The sequence below is a fragment of the Myripristis murdjan genome, chromosome 1, assembly GCF_902150065.1.
Source record: "Myripristis murdjan chromosome 1, fMyrMur1.1, whole genome shotgun sequence".
NCBI classification, from domain to species: domain Eukaryota; kingdom Metazoa; phylum Chordata; class Actinopteri; order Holocentriformes; family Holocentridae; genus Myripristis; species Myripristis murdjan.
The window spans coordinates 24,068,642-24,088,888 of record NC_043980.1 but is presented as its reverse complement, the minus strand read 5'-3'; the positions used below and the strand labels follow the sequence as shown (position 1 = coordinate 24,088,888).

The following is a 20,247-nucleotide window of genomic DNA, read 5'->3' as shown; positions in this document are numbered from 1 at the left end:
TATCTTGTGCCACCCGCTATCCGCTGCCACGACCCGCTACCCGCAAATTGCGGATTTAGGAACTTCTGCTATCCCTAAACGGTATCTTGCGCCACCCGCTACCCGCTATCCGTTATGCCGACTGCATCATTTGCGCCTGGAGGTGTGTCGTGGGCGTGTTTCATGCGCTATCCCTAAAGTTGCTATCTTGCGCACACACTTAAGGGAAAGCGGATAGCGGGTGGTCCTGACCACCCGCTATCCGCTATCCCTAAAGTTTGGGCTGTTACGAGAGCGCGCCCAGGCGGCTTCAATGCGCGCCCCGACGGAGCCTCGCCACACACACGGTCGGACTGATACCGGGACGCCGCCGGAATGGACTGAGTATATTACTCATATAGACTGTTTAGAGGAAAGACTGTTTTAATTGGACACTTACGCCAGCACGTTTTATTGTTTTATCATAAGCCAGCAGCTGTGCTATATTTTTATTTTTAATATTTTATTTGCCCAATCTACCTTGTCAATAAATTAGTTTACACATAGTTCCACCTCTGCCTCTTGTGTGTGTGTGGTGTGGCCGGGGATTTTACTCAATCAGTACAACCTTGTGACACGTCCACTTGGACACATGTGGCTCCACCTCCCGAATTTGCCTATAATATATCATATGTATATATATATATATATATATATATATATATATATATATATAAAGCCAACTTGCTTTAGCCTCAGTAGAAGCCCTGAGAAAATCTACCTCCCTCTCTCCATCGCGGGTTTAGGATTTAGGATTTAGGATTTAGGATAGCGCAGCCTGCCCTTAAAGGCAATGGCACCTGGCACACTGATTGGTTTAACTGGCGTAACGCCCAAAACACGCCTATTCATAATATAGCGGGTAGCGGAGGTGTTTTGCGGATAGCGGGAGGTGCACAAGATAGCAACTTTTACGGGAGGTGCACAAGATAGCAACTCCCTAAATCCGCAAATAGCGGGTTTAGGGAGTCTGGCGCAAGATAGGGCCCTTAGGTCCTTAGAGTAATAAAAGCCAGGAGCAATGAAGTGGCATTACAACCCTGTGGTTTTTACTGTTGGACAGTTTTGATATTATTTGACGCCCGATTCAAGTGTGACACCGAGGAAGTTTCACAAATAACTATCTGGCAAACTTACTCTGCAAATGACCCTGGAAAGGAAGCTGAGGCCAGTGGAGATCTCTGCTCTGTCAGATATCAGGAATCTGCTGATGAGCTTGTGGCCACCCCTTTTTTTAAAATAACCAGGTAGATGTTTTCGAGCAGATACCAAGTTCTGACTGTCACTATAAAGAATCAGAGTGGTGTGTGAAGCAGCAGGACAGAGAAAATAAAACTTTGTAAAGACTCATGTGTAGGGCTCTTTATTTAAATTTTGATTCATTTAACTGTGGTAGTCTATTTGTTTGAATGAAATGCATACTGAGCATAATTATGTCAAAGTATGTAAATTATTTTGCATGTACCAATATCCATGTCAAAGAAACCATTCTTTTATTTAATTTTAAATAGACAATGCTGAATGTGCAATGTATAACAACAAAAACATTTGAAACATTAAATGACGCTGAAGTCCAAGGTACTGACCCTTGGAATATAAAATCATTTTAGATTACAAAAATAAATAATGAAATTCCTTATATAACCGGTAGAAAAGATGGTCCACATATTTCAATCCTATTCTAATTTCTGGCTGTACATCAGATGCTTTCATAGCGCTGTACCTTTATAATATAAAAATACTACAGATATAGTGAAGCTCAATGCAGCCGTAGCACAGAATGGGATGAGTTGGCAATGATATTGTTATACTCAGCTGTTAAAAGGAAACCACTCAGTTTTGGCTTCAAAATACAGACAGGTGACAAATTGAAGTAAAAAACAACATAAAGTTTCTGACTTAAGTGTTGAACCACCATGAGCCGACAAAACAGCTTCTACGCTCCCCAGCATAGATTCTACAAATCTCTGGATCTCTGATGGGTGGATGGAGCACCGTTTCACTATCATTTGGTGTTTTGATGATGATGGTAGAGTGTGTTGTCTAACACATGTGGAGCCTTCTCTTGGTGCACTCGCCCACTTGTCCAGAATATGGTGGATGATGAGGACTCGTCTGACCACATTACTTTTTTCCACATCTCTGTAGACCAGTGCCAATGGTTTTTGCACCACTGAACTCTCAAATGTGCATTTGTCTCTTTGTAATGAGGACTTTATGCACTGCAACGCTACTATAATATCTATATCTACAGTATCTTTTGGAGGAATGGTGCTTTATCCTTCCACGAGAGCTCCAGAGGCCCAACACCTTACTGAGATACTAAATGTTGTTTTTTCTTTGACTTTGTCACCCATCTGCATGTTATTCATACTGCAAGCCCTGGGACAGTTTGGTCCATATTAGTGAACGTACACTGTCTGCCACATGCAGCCAAAAAATCAATCAAGGACAGCTAAGCCCCCAAATACAGTAAGTGATATTTTACAGAAATTTACACTAAATCTGTCAATGAGATTGCCTCAGGGTGATTCTCTAGGCAGTAACACTTGTTTTTTTTTTGTTTGTTTTGTTTTTTAAACTGATAGTAATGCCAAAATATGAAGCTCATTACACCGAAACATGGAAGGAGGCCATACAAACTATTTTCCATTCATTGTCAAGAGACCATTATTTATGGCACTTTTGTTTTGTAAATCACAGGCTCTCTCCAGCTGATTTCTTGTTTATGGGAGAAACTTCTTCATGCACATTCTACTACCTGAAGCCACAATGCCATTCCACACAGACATGTAATTAAAAAAACCAGTCCAGCTACAAATAGCTCACAGTATTGTTTGTCACTGTTTAGGTCATGACTTATGAGCAAGGCAACAGAAATAGAAAGTGCTTTCACTTTACAAGTAACGTGTTTGGCAAATCAAGCTGCATGTGCAGCAGCCGCACATACCGCAGCTACCAACAGAACAAGAGAATAAAAAACAACAAGAACAACAACAAAAACAAACAAACAAACAAACAAAAAAAAACATCCAGCAAATTGTGATTACAGGTTTAAAAAATGTTTCACTCATCATATATAATGTACATCATTTTACAAAGTGACTGATGTTATTTGGCTGGCATTTACTATTTTGATAACACAGAATCACTGGTTTTACATGCCTTACTTCCTCAAGAGTCAACTTTCCCGTAAGTCCCCTCTGGTGGTCGGTAGCACTTGGGAAAAGCCATCAGTTGCAACATGTTGAAGGCATATTTCCTGCATCTAATATTCTTTTGTACGTTCTCAATCCGACATCCTTCTCTGATGGTCAAATAAAGAGGGGTGAAGAGGAATGAGGGGGGATAAGAGAAAGGGAAACAAAAAAGCAAACATGAGACATTTTTCAAAAAAAATAGGTCTGTATTATGGACACAGAACGTCTAACTTTTTCACTCATAATACATCTGGACTCCTCAGGATTCCTCAGAATATTCACTGTTGTCAGGGTATTTGCTGTTACATAAGCTACATAAAACTCAGATTTATACAGCACCTCAAAGTTATCTTAAAACAGCTATAACCAGTAGATAAGACAGATATGCACCATTTGCAGTGTCACGGCAGCATAAGGTTTGTGTGTTATGAACAAGGCACATAATAACCCAGCTTTGTTTTACAGAGAGATGCCCCTTTCATCCTCCCGCTTCCTTCGTCTCCGGGTCCCACTGACCTGCTCCTTTTTTGCTCCAGGAGCGAAAAGGGAGCGGGTCGGTGGGATTTGGAGATGAAGGAAGTGAGAGGGTTAAGAGATTAATGCACTAGTAAGGAACTAAATATGAGGGAGGAGAATAGGAGTGAAGCCAACTATGTTTTCTCTGACCAGCTGAAGATTTTCCTACTTGATTGAGTTTCCTGTCAGTGCTGCTACACCGTTATAACTTGCTGTGATCTAAAGCTTCAGCTGCAAATTTTTTCCCCAGGCTTGTTTTCCCAGAGGGGTCTTTGCGCTGAGATGATGTTTTTCCTCCAACAGAAAAACAAACTCCTTAATTGGCCAGGAAACACAGCTGTATTTCAAGTGTTCTGGTTCAACATTGAAGAGCCATCTCTAATTTGTTTCTTTCCCTTTGCATCTGAGAATTGTGTGAGTAAAAAGAGCATCAAGGTATTTTGTGGAGAAAAAAATGTCTTTTTTTAAACAGATTTAAATTTCGAACACTAGGTAATTGTGAATATAATATGCCCAACCCCCACTTGTTAACCAAACCAAAACACTTCTCAAACTTGTCATAGTCATAGATGTGGAGTGGAGTTTCAATTTATTTTTACCTTTTTCTACTCTCCTCCTTCCCCCATCCCCTACCAGACATCTGTCTCATTCATCTAGCTTCAGTGGCTTATCTGATCAGATGTCTGAGGATTTGACATTGTAGTCAAACTGCCAATCTTTCATCAAGGTTGTGTTTCTGCAGTGTGATATGGGACAGAGGCCAGATGGTCAGGTTTCCACATATGTGACAGGGCTGGAAAGTCTGGGCATGGAAAGTGAACAAGTGTTGCCCTCCAGCATGTCTGTACCGATAACTGATATGACCTTGAAAAAGCTACTTAACCTCCAGCTGTGTCAGTGAACCTGTGGAGTAGCCACGAGTACAAGACTGGTTGTATTGAGCAGCTGTTTTTTTATATGTACGCATATGGAAAATATGTGAGAGAAAAAAAAAAATAACAGAGTTTCTGTGACCTTGGAGGATTTTGAGAAACCAGCAAAGGGAATGTCAGAGGGGAAGATGATCAGGTCAGTGGCAAAGACACGGAGGACAGACAGAATGACATTGACAGCACTGAGCCCGAATAGGCAAGAGTAACTTGGCTAATGGCCATACTACTATTAAGGTTTTAATCCGTCTGCACTGTATGACTCTTTGTTAACTTATGGCCCGCGCTGTGTGGTGGCCAGCTACACTCTCCTTTGAGTAAAGGAACTTCTATTACAGGGTAAAAAAACGGTGATCTTGATTGTAAGTACTTCTTGCAACCATGTTTCTTTTTTGTATTCATAACTCTAAGAGATTGTGCAACAGCAAAAACCAAAAGTGAAAGGATTAAAATGTTTACTTGAAACTGTATCACTATCCACTGTATCACTACATCTTGACAAGGTCGCTCATAATCAGAGCATGACCTTAAGCAGGGCTACTGTGACTGATTTATGGCATTTATCTACGTCAGACAAAAAGTGTGTTCCTTGAATGACAAAAGACTTCTCACCATATTGATGCAGCTACTGAAGAGGTATGACAAAAAAGTACAAGAACAGGTTATGCCTGACAGATGCACACACACACACACGCACACGCACACACACACACACTGCATGAGCATTGTGTTGGTGAGCCAAGTTTTGCATAGGTATCCTTTTGAAAACAAGAAAAATTATCAAAACGATCTGTTGAAGTAAATTTGAGTTATGTTGTTAGAAAGGGGTTGGGTGGAAAAGGAAGACACAGCACATAGATGCAGATTGGGTTACTTTAATCCTAAAATGTGCTTTTGTTGGGCCACTGTCCGAAGTTTCCATAACCTGTGTCAAAATGACCCCTAACTGTAGAGATATGCCTTAAGACATTTATATACATGCATGAGAAGATTAATTAGAAGTTCAGCACCCCAAAGACTTTGCAGATATGCCAAATTTTAGGGCTCTACAGTAATGCATAATTAAGCTATGAAACCTGCATTATAAATCAATTATAGGTAATTCTGAGACAGGTTTAGAAATGTTTTTGCATTTTGCGATAAATGCACTGGGACAGAATGCAAAACATGGCTCATTTTACCCTGTCTGCCCCTATTCATATGTTAACAGCTGATCACTGCAGGAGGTGCATTTGGTACTGGGACAATGTTATCTACTATTGAAATCCTCCCATAAATATACTTACTGGACAAATATATTTAAATATCACTCATTTTAAACATCTATTTGCAGACATTATTACTGTACATTACGCCTACTCCAGATTTAGCAAATACTGTATGAACATATATATGTATGTGTGTGTGTGTGTGTGTGTGTGTGTGTGTGTGTGTGTGTGTGTGTGTGTATGTAGATATAGATAGATATGTATACTGTATTCTATAAAAAAAAAAAAATAGGGCTGACTCATCATTTTTACATAAATTTTCAAAGAGCCATCTTCAATTTTTAATACCACATCAGTATTTTCAAACAAAATTACAAACCCACCTTCAAATGAAGATGTTTGATTTGTATAGATATGTATGTAGTTTCCACAGAAAAACCCTCAACCATGTATTAATGATATGAGTATCATATCATATTTGAGCTTGTTCTCACGAGGGCTAACTTATTATTTCTCACCAAAGAAGCATGGTCAACAGGGAAAGAATATACACATTTCACTGTTGATGATGTTACCTAAAACCATACCAAAGAATACCAAATGGAAATCAGTTTTGCCCGGTCCTCAACCCCCTGCATGAGGATTAACACCCTAAAACTTCAAGCTCATGGAATGTATTAAACCATTCACAACTAATTACCATTAAACACCCAAACTGGTCTAATCACACTGCCACACCTCAGAAAAGAATAATCAGCAAACACAGAAAGAGGAGTGTGTATATATGGCATTGTCAGCAATTTATTGATATTTTGCAAGCAGAAAAACAAGACTTAAAATGAGCCACACAACCAGTAGGTGGGAGCTAACGAGCAGCAGGGCAATGGGATAAAAGTGGCGTGACGCTGGTTTGTTCTCTGCCACGGTGCCGGCCTCAGGGTCGTCCAACTGCCCAACGTCTCCTTGGGTCAGCCGACTGCAGGGGCGCCCACCAGAGAGTGAAACAGAACAGCACACGAACAAAGACAGATAAAAACACTGCTGTGTTAGTATACCGTAGATGCCATCTAAGTGGGTCTCTTTGCGCAGACTAATCACTTGAAAGCCTATAAATGCTGGTACCAAAGAGCCCACTTAGACACTGCCATTAGTACAGACTTTGCCTCCAAAAGCAGCCACAGACAAGCAGGCGGTGAAGATGGATGGACTGACAGATACGATTAATGGACAGGAGCAAAGACGTGAGAAACATGCTTACAAGGAACTACACTGTAAGCCACACATGACATGAATTGGTCGCTAGAGGATGGAGGGCGGGGGGTAAAATGTGCAGCTACAAATTTAAGAATAAAAATCTGTAGAAGAATGTAGAAATTTGTGTTTTGTTTTTTTTTTCCATTGCATCAATCTGAACCAGCTATATGCATTCACTGAACCAACTTCCACAGCCAAGGCATCATGGCTCAAGTTACTGACATCAGTGAATAGTTTTATAAGGTTTTTGTTGGTTACAGTTTGATTTATGGTGTTGTTTTTTCTTATGGGTATGATTTGCTTGCACCACAGCATGATTGCAGTGGTGCAGAAGATTGTTCCTTTCTCTTTTAGAAACATTATGACCCATCTCAAATGTGAATAATATGAAGAGAATATTCTAAATTCTGTAATTGTAACACTAACTTGGTTTATCTAACAAAGTAAAAGTTAAATAAAATCTTTTATATTATACATTAGATTTCACAGATTCATTATTATCAGATTTTAGACTCACCAGGCAATGCATAATAGATTTTACATCAGGTCCATGTAAGAAATTCATGCAATACGAGTATCATAAGATCCTAAAGTAAGATTAATGGGTGTAGGACCTTTTGCCTTTGGGTAATGAGAAGAGGAAAAAGAAAAACGGATGGCATGCAGACAACCAGGATGTTTCAGTACAATCATGGAAAGAAAGAATAGAAAATGGCCTCAAGGCTGTGCTCACTAAAGGACAAATTCTTTTAATGCATATTTTTTCTTCTTCTTCCTATTAAATGAAATACTATCATGATGTCACTTCTCAAAACAAAATCAGCTGCTGGTGGCATAACTGAAATAAATTTAAGTTCAATAATTCACTACAAGGGTGTTTTTGGACTTTATTGTACCCACAATGCAGCAGCAACCAGTTCTGTTATCTTAATCAGTCCCAATCTTTATTCAAACCAACCAGCCAACAATAAGATTTGCTGTTCAAAACAGCAAATCTTTAATTGTCCAATAAGTATTTATCTGAAGCTATTTCCTGGTTATCTATAATGTTAACAAATCCTTCAGCTGAGAGCTTATGTTTCACTACAACAGACACAAGTTACTTCCAATTCCTGCTGAAGCCACTGCACATGATAAATCAATGCACATATATTAAGGGTATACTCATTATGGTGAAAGGGTCTCCTTGTAGCTCATCTTAGCGGTTTCCCACACTGACAAAGATTAATGGAAACACACTGGCCAAGAGCTGAAAATCTTACTACAGTCACTACTTGCATGTTTCCCACTAAAAACTGTGGAAAGAATTCCTTATTCTCTTTGTGAGCTAATTCTGATTATCCTATCCCTATTTTTTACAGATTATTTTTTGGGCATTTCTGCTTTATTAGACAGTCACAGTGAAGAGACAGAGAGGACAGGGCAGAGAGAGGGGATGACATGCAGCAAAGGGTCTGGAAGGGAATTCAAACTGAGGCTGCTCTGGCTTTACCTTAGTATTACAAGGTAGTTTTGATCCTCTGTTTTCACCCCACTAGTTCAACACTGATCCACTGTGAAATTCCTCTCTTAAAGTCTAAAGAATCTAAGATGACTTGATGAACGTGACTTTTAATTTATCATTTACCATATTATTGCAAGATTTTTGTCTTGGTTCAGTCTGGCTTGGGTCCAGCTGGATTCCTTTAACCTTCTAGCTTAGGGGGAATACTGAGGGGGGTTCCGAGGTCATGCACAGGGGGAGTAATCATTTGCATTTGTCCAGGCTCACACTGTTTTGACTACCACCCTAAATAAGATAACAACCTTCCCGCTCGGGGAGAAAGAGAGAGGCCAGAGGACTGAGGTGAGTGCTTCTATCTTGCTACTGTGTTGCAATACATATATTTCTTATCATCAGCTATATAACACTGTGCTGTATGTTTAATCTCTTTGAGATAACAGTAAACAGCAAAAATTCTATGACAACATTCAGTCGGATTTCAGACTAACTGTTGTTAATAGGGAGAAATCCACACACTGTAAAGCTACCTATTTGAGAGCTATGCAGTGTGCAGACTCTATGTGCTGTTATCTGTCTGGCACCTGTTAACATAGAGGATGTTTTTGTGTTAGACTAACCACTGCTTTCATCAAAAGATAAAATGAGGAAGCTGCTTTCAAGAGGGGATTGCATCACAGAAGGTCACAGAGCATCACTGGTATGAGTGTTGAGGATGTCACAGTAGATTATTGGCCCGCTCCATCACAGTTAAAATGCAGCCGTTTTTTCTCCCCCGCTCCATCACAGTTAAAATGCAGCCGTTTTTTCTCCCTTTTCTTCAGATCTTCATCTCTGGCCTAACACAGTTGCCTCTGAAATCCCTGTCAGCCATGTGAAATCAGTGGTAAGAGAAAACTGCACCCTAAAACACATTAACATGGTTTCAAAACAAGGATTGGTGACTTAACTTCTGTTTTTGGTGCCATTTTGTTTTAGGGCGTAATTTTGTTTTTTGGACGGCAAATACGGTACACATAATACACACAGAAGCAGCTGCAGCTATAATGGAAATGTATGGTAGAAAGAAGTCTGCTCTTCCACTTCTGCGTCAGATTTCTCCCTATATGTTTGTTTAACACTGCTGCAAATTGTTGCATTGGCAAAGATAGTTATCATTTTTGTTTTACATTCCTGATTTTTTCCCCATTTTATCTGTTCTGAGGGTATCATCTAATGGCCTCAGTGGACAAATTTTTGGCCAATAATAAAAAAAATACAACATCAAACAAAAAAACAACACTAGAAACACCATGTAAATTACCAATGCAAAGATTTAAATATTGTTAATGTGTTTTAGGTTGGGATTTTCCTTTACAGACAGGACACATTTTTGCCAGAGGTGTATTGCTACAGGTAAAAATGCAATCCTACTAGAGATACTACTTTTTACTGCATGTGCTATATTCAGACACTGAAATACTCTTGCATTATTGCTCTATCTCGAAGAAGAACTTTTTAGAAAATTGGCCTTTTGTTTCTTTTATTTGCAGAAATAAAATAGCAGTTGGCCAAAGATTAATTTTGGAAGCATATCCCTTTTACTTTCACTTTTACATCATTATTTAAGGAAATAGCACTTGCCTGCAAGCTGTGAGCATCTTAGCAAGTAAGGTAATAAAAAGCAGAGGGGTTTTTCGCTGACATTCATGGATACAGATAACACTCAAAATCACCACTAACACCACTTCCTGAGACAACAAAGGGTCTGGAGTGAAGACATGTCTTTTGCTTTAGATAACATCCTGACAAATGTGTAACTACGTTAATAAGCTAGGAAAAGAGGCCACAAAACTGCAATTAAAATATAATGATTATTATAAATAACTTAAATTAGAGATGCAGATGTGTGGTATAGTGTGATTAAATATTAATGCAATAGCCTTCCTTGGAAATCAAATATTTTAATAACTGACTGTGCATTTACACAAGAAGATGTGATGAGCTTGTGGCAAGTTGGATTATTCTGAGTCTTGAATGCCACAGTAGTAAATAGGCTATATTATCTCAAAGTCTGCACTGTCTTCCAAGGGTTTTACTCTCTGAATGTTTTGTGTATTTTTTTAGCATCTGCATTTTCATGATAAAGATGTAAAGTATTTTGATGTCTGAAACATTTGACTAATTGTGGACTTTAGTACTATATATTATTTAATTCATCACACTATATGCACTTGTAACTGTGGTGAAGGTTCACTGAGCTTTCGTGATCAGCTTCATGATGTGCTGTTTCACAGACAGGCCTACGGTAGGTTTTACGAATTGGCAGTTTAATGGAGAATGGTTATTTTCTTCATGTGGAATTTTTCCACCACCTGGTATGTGTCCAAATTATTTTGACAGATGGTAATAATATCAATATAAGTAGAAATAAACTGGCATAATTACTGTTTTGAGGTGTTGTTTTGAAGTAACTGGACCATTATAAACTGCTTAATTAATATACAAGATCAGAAAATGAAAGCAGTTTATAATGTAATTGTAAATATTGCTCGAGTTTATTCATGGCAATTTAGACAGAGCAATTAAATCACCTAAGAGTAATTTTAAGAAACATTTTAATTAACTCACCCTGGTTTGATATTGAAAACAGTTTACTTCAACAATTAGGCATACAAAACCTCCCATTCATAGATAAATCTATCAGAAGTCATTACTGTTACAAAAATAACACCATCAACACCACCCTGACTGCCTCGTGGAAGGCAAATGAAATTGTCCATCAAAACCCCTTGCCATCTACTCATAGCCCACTGTAGCATTAACCCTGTGGTTCTGAATAAAAATAAAACTATTTTCTTCCTGATGTGGAATGAAAGAAGACGGTAGAAAGAAGTTTTAAGGAAAAGCACTGACACCCTAACCTTCAATAACCACAAACCTTATCTTGACCTACAGCTAAAGTCCCTCAAGTGAAAAAAAAACAACAACAACAGCATCGCTCCCAATAAAGAAACTGATAAAACACATAAAAAACCATCTGGCATTAACTGGCAAAAGCTATGTAATACTACATAATAACACATTTTCTATGACACATCTAGTCCATGTAATACACTATAACATTCTCCACAGAACCCATATCACCACCTACACACAAGGTTATGAGCAAACTATCAAGGATCCTCAGCAACCCTGTATGTCCCATCATCGCGCTTGGTGACACCTCCCATTTACAAACACCAAGATAACTCAAACCATTCATACTAATATCATTAAAAACAATGACGACAACAAAAAAAATGCTACAAAGCTGGAAAGAAGCAAAAAAAATCCATAAATCACAGATTCAACCTATTAGCAGACTCTGAAATCCCTGAGAAACTTAAAGCATCCTTGAAACACAATATCAAATGCTTCAATGACACCTGGTCCCTGTTTATGGAGCACCAGTACCGCTGATTTCCTCTTGTCATAAACACTCAAGCTGACAATGTGCACTTTAACTCATCAGCCCTACTAGTCTGAATGTGTTTTTCTCTTCTTGGTGTTAATCATTATTTGTGGTTGTGTCTGTTGTATTTTATGCCTTTTATATAGGCATTTCTAATGCAATGTTTCGTATTTTGCATTTCAGTGATCTTACAAGAAGCAGCTGATAAAGGTTACTACCACGAGTACTTCAGATGTGCAGTTCAATGTCAATATAATAAAAGCACCACAGTCACTTGGTGGCTTCAGCAGATATAAAGGGATGCAGATGCAGATGCAGATGTTTGCCCTGCGGGCAAGCATAAACATTAAAGGCAGGACCTGACTTGAAGCCCTGATGGACACATGCATGGACACCTATGAAATATGTACAAATATGGCAAGGATGGAAGGAACAAACGAAGATGTTTACAGGCTCGTACCTGCTGATGGTAAACTGGGGGGTGCGGGTGCAGACAAAATGGACTTGGATGTGTCTTGTGAATGTGCCCGCTCCGGCTCACATACAAATGTTGGTGGTGCAGGCTGTTGCTTTGATCAGACATCTCAAGATAGATGTCTGTTTTTACCAACTGATTTAACCCTCCTGTTATGTTCAAATTTACAAACATCTTTTATGTTTGAGGTCAATTTGACCGCAGCAGTTTAAACCTCCACAAAATTATTAAAACTAAAATTGTTACCAAAGCTTTGTGTCAAGTACTTTATGTTTCTTTGTTGACTAACTAAATAGCCCTTTTAAAAAAAACATAACTCCCCCACCTCCACTATTATGCGACTATGGAAAAATATGCAAATCACCATAAAATCTCACTGATTGGAAAGAAATATTAATTTTTGGTGTTTTAATGGCTTTATATTATTTCTAAGTACAGATTTTAGTTATTTATAACCGATGTGTTACAAAGTGTGTGCAGGACATTGAAAACATATCATCATGTGAATTTCATGTTTACCCGTTTGTACCCATTACATTAGGAAAACTCAAAAAAAAAAAAAGAAAAAAAAAGAAAAAGAAAAATGATGTTAATCATTTATTTAGAGGCGTTAAACATTGGCTGGGGTCAAATTGACCCCAAACATAATAGGAGGGTTAAGAGAACTGTTTAAATGTCTTTGGCATTTATGCACTTTGCTTGTGGTTGGCTGGAACAATAACTTGCACCCATATTGGTTTGACAGTCTTCATCTGTGGCTTACCTCCGCATACAGTCCAGAGCACGGATGAAGTAATCCTTGCTGAGCTGGTGTTCATCGCGTAGGAGGGCACACTGCTCTAAAGTGACAGACATGGATGTCCGGTCTTTGGCACTTTTACAGCTGGTGAACCTGATGCCATTCAATCTTCGGCAAATCTGAGACACAATAACAATAAATTAAACATTTTATAAAGCAAGTACAAATCTGAAATCCCAAATAGAGTGCATGCTACTCCAGTAATAATGGCCTACTACAATTTTCCTGACAGCAAAAATTAAAGCCAGGCATGGTTGAAGTACAAAAGTCATTCATTCCTTCCTTGGCAGCTGATGATGACGAGTGAAGTGTTTTTTGAAAATACATTAATGATGTTCATGTCTAGCAAATTACTGCAGTGACGTATGTGTCTATGTGTGCACTCAAACAAACACAGTTTCAGGTGCACGTGCAACAACTTGCATGCAGGAAAATATAGTGGGTAACATGAAAAAACAGCGGTGTCTACATCAGCCTCTCAAATCAGCACATCATTATCAGGCAATTCACTTTTTTTCAGTGTTACCATCGAAAGGTGTGAAAAAGCAATGTCAAAAACTAGACTGATTACACAATACGGCCTACAGCTATGGCATTTACAGATCAAAATTGGAAGCTCGAATGGAAAATTACAATAAACTCATTGCTCTTTAAAAGCTAAACCAGCTTACCGTTCCAGCAAGCCATAGAATCTCCACATTCTTCTTCTTCTTTGTGACTACATTCTGGCCAAGGGTTTCAAGTAATTCCTTTAAATCAGTCTGTGTCTGAAAACATGGTAGACCTGTGCAAGAAAAAAATATTTGGCTGATGACTGTGTCAGTTTCTTGTTTTCTTTGGCTTGAGTTAAGCTGTGAGTGAAAAGTGTTTACAAAGTTTGTCAGGGCAAGTTGCAGTTCAGGAATCGATGGTTGCAAAACACTTTTGTACGGTCTGTTTTTGCTGACATGTGGTACTTGATGGGTGCAGTTTGAACAATACAATGTGCGCTAGAACATTTTAACAGCACAGTATGTGTCAGTCACCCATCACTTCCTTTACAAACAACAAGAAGTAGTTGCAAAAACTGTTTGATCCAGCTCTGTGTGACTGTAGCTAGAATAACCCTGCAGCAGCAGTCAGGCATGAAACAAGAACTCAAACTCATATTCTTCATCCTTGTAATCCCACTATGTTCAAGACGTGAACCAACAGGGTGGCTTTGAGGTAATATATTTCAGGATGTAAACTCACATTCTAGTGGCACCTTTTCACTTAAAGATTTGTAATAGGCTTCTAAAATCTCAAAGTTCTTCTGGTTTATTCTCTCTTGTAGCGAGATGTCTCCAAACCTGCCCGGACGACAGAAAGAACAAGAGTGGTTAATTAAATTCAATTTAAATTTCTTAATTAATTTAAATAAATTAAATGAATTCATTTGAATTATTAAGCATTTAATTTAACAGTTATGCATAGCAGTAAATTGCGCATTCACTAGAAAAACAACAGATAGAGCTGGAAATTTCCATTTATTTATTTTTTGCTTCAACACTTTCATCCTATTAACCTAACAAAGGTACAACATAATATCTGGTTACACGTTACAAGCTGTGTAGCTACTGAAGAAAAAACCGAACCCATTTAGAAATTTGAATGAAAATGGCTGAATGGCCATTATTTAATGTAATTTATCTCTATATATTTATGCAATTTCTGTTAGATAAGGAATAAGCCATGCATGGCGGCTACAGCTGTTTCTCTAATTTTGAGTACCAGCAGACCTTATTAGCCACAGTTCATGTTTTCAGAGATAGACTGGTTGTGCATTAGTGTATCAATTTATAAGATCTTAAAACTTAATCAAGAGTGCTGACAGTACCTCTCTGCTATAGTTTGCTGTTCATTGATGCCCACATTAAACAGCACCGGGAATACTCGTACAGGCTTGCCCTCCTTGATCTCTTCGGGCAAAGACTGGAACACAAGCCGTGGTAATGGCACTTCTACAGTGACGTGGTCTCTGAGTGGAGCGAGAAAAAGAAAGAAAAAGAGAAGGAGATATTTCATGTGTTTGAAAGTCATTTTGACACCTGTAACAGGCTGGTGCAAGCTGTGATAAGACAGACCGATTGTGTGTGTGAGTGTGAGTGTGAGCATTTGTGTGTATGTATGTGAGTGAAAGAGAACCTAAATTGTACATGACTGGATGATGCACAATTGGAGAGAATGAAAAACCCAACCTATAATCTCAACCTACAATCTAGTAACTGAGAGAACTGGTGAGTACAATATTAACTGATTTCTTATTAATTAATTTATGTGTTCACTGAGCCAATGAGCAGCAAGTTAAGTCAGGAAGCTATACAGTAGCTAGCTTCAGCTGACTGGATTAACTCAGCAACGCACCTTTTCAAGTGAACCAATCATCATTACCACTCACTGATGTCATGCCCTGGTATACACTGTTAAACCCACTGTCCATCTCTATTAATCCACCCCCTCCCATCTCCACCTGCTTACACGTGTTCACATCAGCCTTTATGTTCTATATGGGGCTTTTGTACTTCCTATCTGAATACTATGTATCTGTTGCAGAAACAAGCCATAAAACCCAAAATGTTTATGCTATGTCATAAACATTACTAGACTTATTAATATTATTGTCTGAGTTGTCCTGCCTGAACTATAGTCAGAAAATCACTAAGGTACTTTGTTGTATGTGGATTTACAGAGCAGCAACCTTGAGTTCTTTGGTGCTTGTATGAATTATGGTGTGCTGTATAGTGTACAAGAGGTAACTGTACTTCTTTTACGCAGGCAGGGTGCATGGGGCTTTTCACAGGAAAAACAGAGCATATTACAACCTGGCTTATGTGAATCATAAGCACCTGTCAGTTAATTAACCCAACTAACTCTGTTAAGCCAGGGTGCGAGAATATGTAACAGGCAGCTGCTGTATGAGACAGTGTGTGAATCTCTGCCTTGTGGTCTGAGGTTTGCTTCACAGGCTGCAACACTTTTTATTTTCCCCTGCCTGACTGAAGAGAAAGTACAGAAGCAGGGCGGAAAAACATTTCCTCTGAAAGTAGATTAATCTGTATCACCTGCAATGTGTGGTTTTCTATTAACTGTAGGCCCGTTAAGCCCTTTCAGACTGTAACTGTGATCAAAGGCTCTGAATAAACTTTTCATGGTAATCAAACACACAAATATATAAACATATACAGAGTATATACATAATATAATCCAAACACTGTTTGGGTGATTTGACTCCGACTGTGCACAGTTGGAGTCAAATGTTGTAAGCAGTTCTGAAAAGGTGAGATTTGACTTTGAATGTGGGCAATGAGTCTGAGTTAGAGGACTGCATGGGCTGGGTCTACCTGCAGAACCCACAGAAAATATGTGTAGTGTGGGTTTTTTAAATCGAGGTCTGCTGGCAGACATGCATGGGCAATGGATGCAGTCTTTTTGTGGACTAGACAAGAGTTGACCATGGGCTGGAAACTGTTCAACTGCATGATGAAGCTTGGCTTGCCAAACATCACCACCAACAATCTGCTTACTTGTTATGTGCCCTGTGAAGGCAGCATGGGAAAAGGTGACTGTGACATGCAGGATGATGGTAGCTTGACTGAAAATGAACTTAAACGTGGTAAATACATGACTGTCAAAAACAAGCAGGGAGAGGTGTACTGGGATACTTTCTCGGTGAGTACAGATGCCTCTGGTCTGCCCAGTTCTGCCACGTAAACGGTCGATAGCCTGGCATGCCCTGCACATCTCTGAGACATGCAGACAGTTTTTTAAAAGATCAAATATTTTAAACACTGGTTGGGTGCAGCAAAAATGATCTGGGTTCAGGATGGGTGTTGCAAGAAATCATGTGGATGCAGGCATGAAATCGTGCGGGAGCCGTGGGTGTCGTCTTCAAATAACAGACCCACACAGCCTTTGAGTTTCTTTCATGTGAATGGACAGAGTTCCAGAGGGTTTGAGCAGCACTGGTAAAGGCTGTGTACTGGAAAAAAAAAAATCAAACCGAGGGAGAAGCTGTGATTTTGTGACCGCTGACGTTGAGTGAGAAGTTCCCAAAGGAGGAGAGAGATTAGGGGAGAATGATGATAATCTTCCATTTATTTCAGTTAACCATGAACAATTTGCTGCGCATTCAGGGGTGCAGGATTTGCACCTGTTGATTGACATATAAAAGGTATGATTTGAATTTAAGTGAGCACTGAACTGGTTATGCCAAAGCAAGGCTGCCAGCAACTGTGGGGGAAGGAATAGTCGATGGTGTCCGAGGCTGCAATGGGGTTGAAGAATAGGATGATGATGGGGAGTGGGCAGGGGGTTGGTAGTGGCTTTTCACAGGTCAGTTTCTGTGCTGTGATATGTTTTACAACCATAATTGGATTGTTTCATACAGCTGGTTGGTGTGGAGAGGTTGTTTGAGCTGGGCAGTGATGACACGTTCCAGTGTTTCTGAGAAAAAAGGGAGGTTTGAAATGGACCTGAAATTGCTGAAGTTGTCAGGGTCCAGGCTAGGCTTCTTTAAGATGGATGTGTGGGTGCCAGGCTCAAGGGGAAAGGTGAGATAGGAGTTTACTATATCAGTGATGAGAAGGCTAAGAGAGGAATGACAGGCTTTGATAAGGGCAGAGAGGTGGAGGTTCAGGTGGCAGATGGAAGACCTCTTACTGTTGAGCGCTTTAATGAGGACAGATACAGTTACTGGGAAAAAGTGCGAAAGGCAGTGGCCTGTTAGAACAGGCACAGGGTAAGAGGGGGAGGGACAGGAAGTGGCTTGTTGATTGTGTCTTGTTTCATGTTTGAAATACTGACAGGAATTTGTAACAGAATACAAGATTGTCCAGTGGTTTGAGACGCTTCCTTATGGTGAAGAACAGTGTGCTGGAGTTGGAGGAGCCAGAGTGTATGATGCCGTAGTAAAAGAGGGAGTTTGTGTTGAGTGAAAGCTTGCAATGGTGCATGGGCTCTTTATCCAGAGCATGTTTCGAGGCACATGTATGCCACCATTTTACTGATTTTGTCTTTCCATTTCGGAGACTCTGTGTCTAGAAAGTAATCTGTAAGCCCTCTAAGTCTTTCAGTTGTGAATGAAAAAACACAAGTCACTCATTCTGTCTTCTTTTTTTGTGAAAACAAAGACAGTGAGCGAGGTACTCAGTTTTGTCCATACATGTATTGTCTATTTGGTATGGGATTTATCCATGGCAGCTATTATTTTTTAGCCACTGAAAATACAAAAATAACAACTAAAATGGGCAGGTCAGTAAGATAAGGCGAATAATACTTCTATTACAATAATTAGTATTACTATTACTCTAATACTACTGCTACTATGTTTACTCTGAAACTCATCAGTTATTGGGTTATGCAAACAGTCATCATCACCATTTGAAAAAGGGAAAAAAAGAAGGGGAATAATGTCTCACCTTCGGCCACAGACTAAGGGCTGGAGGTCACTGAGGTCATCTGTCTTTGCCTCTGTGATCCTGAACACAACTCTGTTCAGATCTGAGATTCCAATTTCCATGTCCTCCAGCATGCCAATCTCTTCACCTTGAACAATACGACACAACAAGGTCAGTGGTCCTTTAATTCTTGTTCATCACTCCTCCACTTTGTAGATGTGCTTACATCCTTGGCAATCAAGCCAGTAGTTGCTAAGTAATGTGAAATTTGCAGTACAATGCAATGTTAAGATTATTATTTTTTGGCATTTCTGCTTTATTTGACCATTACAGTACAGAGAGGCAGGAAAGACAGGTTACAGAAAGGGGGCTGACATGTAGCAAATGGCCTGAAGTCGGATTCGAACCCAAGACGCTGCGATCAGGACTCAGCCTGAACAAGTGGTACACGCTTTTATCTGGTGAACTACTGCGGTGCCTCATGAATGCAATTCAGAAAATGATATTGCAGTCAGCTTATTTTGGGTAGAGCTGTCAACCATAAAATGGAGTAAAGAAATTAGCTTAATACACTTTTCATGAATCATTATGAGAACATGGTCACAGGAGGGTTAATTTACTATCTCTTAACTGTTATCTTCTAATCTCATAAACTCCTCTTTCTGCTTTTAGTGCTTTACAGTTACAATAACAAATCCACTTAACCCCCCTTTATCAGCTTCACTATTAACTACATCTTTAGCAAACCTTTGAGCATGGCGGTCTGAGTATCCAGAACAGGTATATGCATATCTAAAAAGCTGTACACAATAGCCTCAAATCTATTCCATCTCAAGGAATACAATCTCTGCTAAAATCTCCATCCACCAGGTCATTCTAGTTATCTTCCACCAGTTGCATATTGTTTTTAAAAGGTTAAAAGATGAAAGGATTAAAATGATCGGAGTACGTGCATCAAGGCAATCTACAGTGCAGTGAGTCATCATCTTGCTACAACTTGTGTAACATTAGGACAGCCTACTTATGACTCATCATATTTGTCTGGTTCAATTAAACTAAGCCTCACTGTTTTGAGGGTATTAACGGTAAAGAACAAAACAAAAAACTGTGAACAAAAGAAAGTAAGTGTCTTCAATAGAGGTTTAAAGGCTGCCAGAGCTGATTTTATTCTTAGTATTTTACTCACTGTAGGTGCTGAGCAGGCTCTCAAACTGGGCCACCAGGCCAACCAGGTGGAGCTGCCTCAAGAAACCTTTGTCCTCCATTCCTGCGTACAGCCTCATTATGAAACCACAGGAGAGGGCTGCCAGCTGTACATACGCATACATGCGCGTGCGCACACACACACACACACACACACACACACACACACACACACACACACACAGGTTTGAAAGAACAATAAATTCCAGGATTAATGTCACCTGCCAGCTCATATCTAATAAGACCAACACTGGTGAATCACGTTTCATTTGGAGTTTGCACCAACAACTAAGC

The 20,247-nt window shown here is 39.4% G+C and overlaps 1 protein-coding gene across 10 annotated transcripts in view; it reads right to left on the bottom strand.

Annotated features, from left to right (window-relative positions):
• Positions 1–1,488: 1,488 nt before the first annotated feature.
• Positions 1,489–20,247, bottom strand: part of inpp4b (inositol polyphosphate-4-phosphatase type II B) — a 257,269-nt gene continuing 238,510 nt past the window's right edge. For 8 of the 10 annotated variants that reach the window (XM_030053485.1, XM_030053476.1, XM_030053500.1 and 5 more), the window contains 7 exons: positions 19,937–20,060; positions 18,772–18,898; positions 15,192–15,332; positions 14,567–14,664; positions 14,005–14,117; positions 13,298–13,452; positions 6,673–6,847 (listed from right to left, as the gene is read on the bottom strand). In XM_030053485.1, coding sequence (XP_029909345.1) covers positions 6,673–6,847; positions 13,298–13,452; positions 14,005–14,117; positions 14,567–14,664; positions 15,192–15,332; positions 18,772–18,898; positions 19,937–20,060 — 933 coding nt within the window. Of the gene's footprint in view, positions 3,326–6,649; positions 6,848–13,297; positions 13,453–14,004; positions 14,118–14,566; positions 14,665–15,191; positions 15,333–18,771; positions 18,899–19,936; positions 20,061–20,247 lie in introns of those variants that run through there. The other 2 variants (XM_030053522.1, XM_030053515.1) reach the window with 2 other exon arrangements.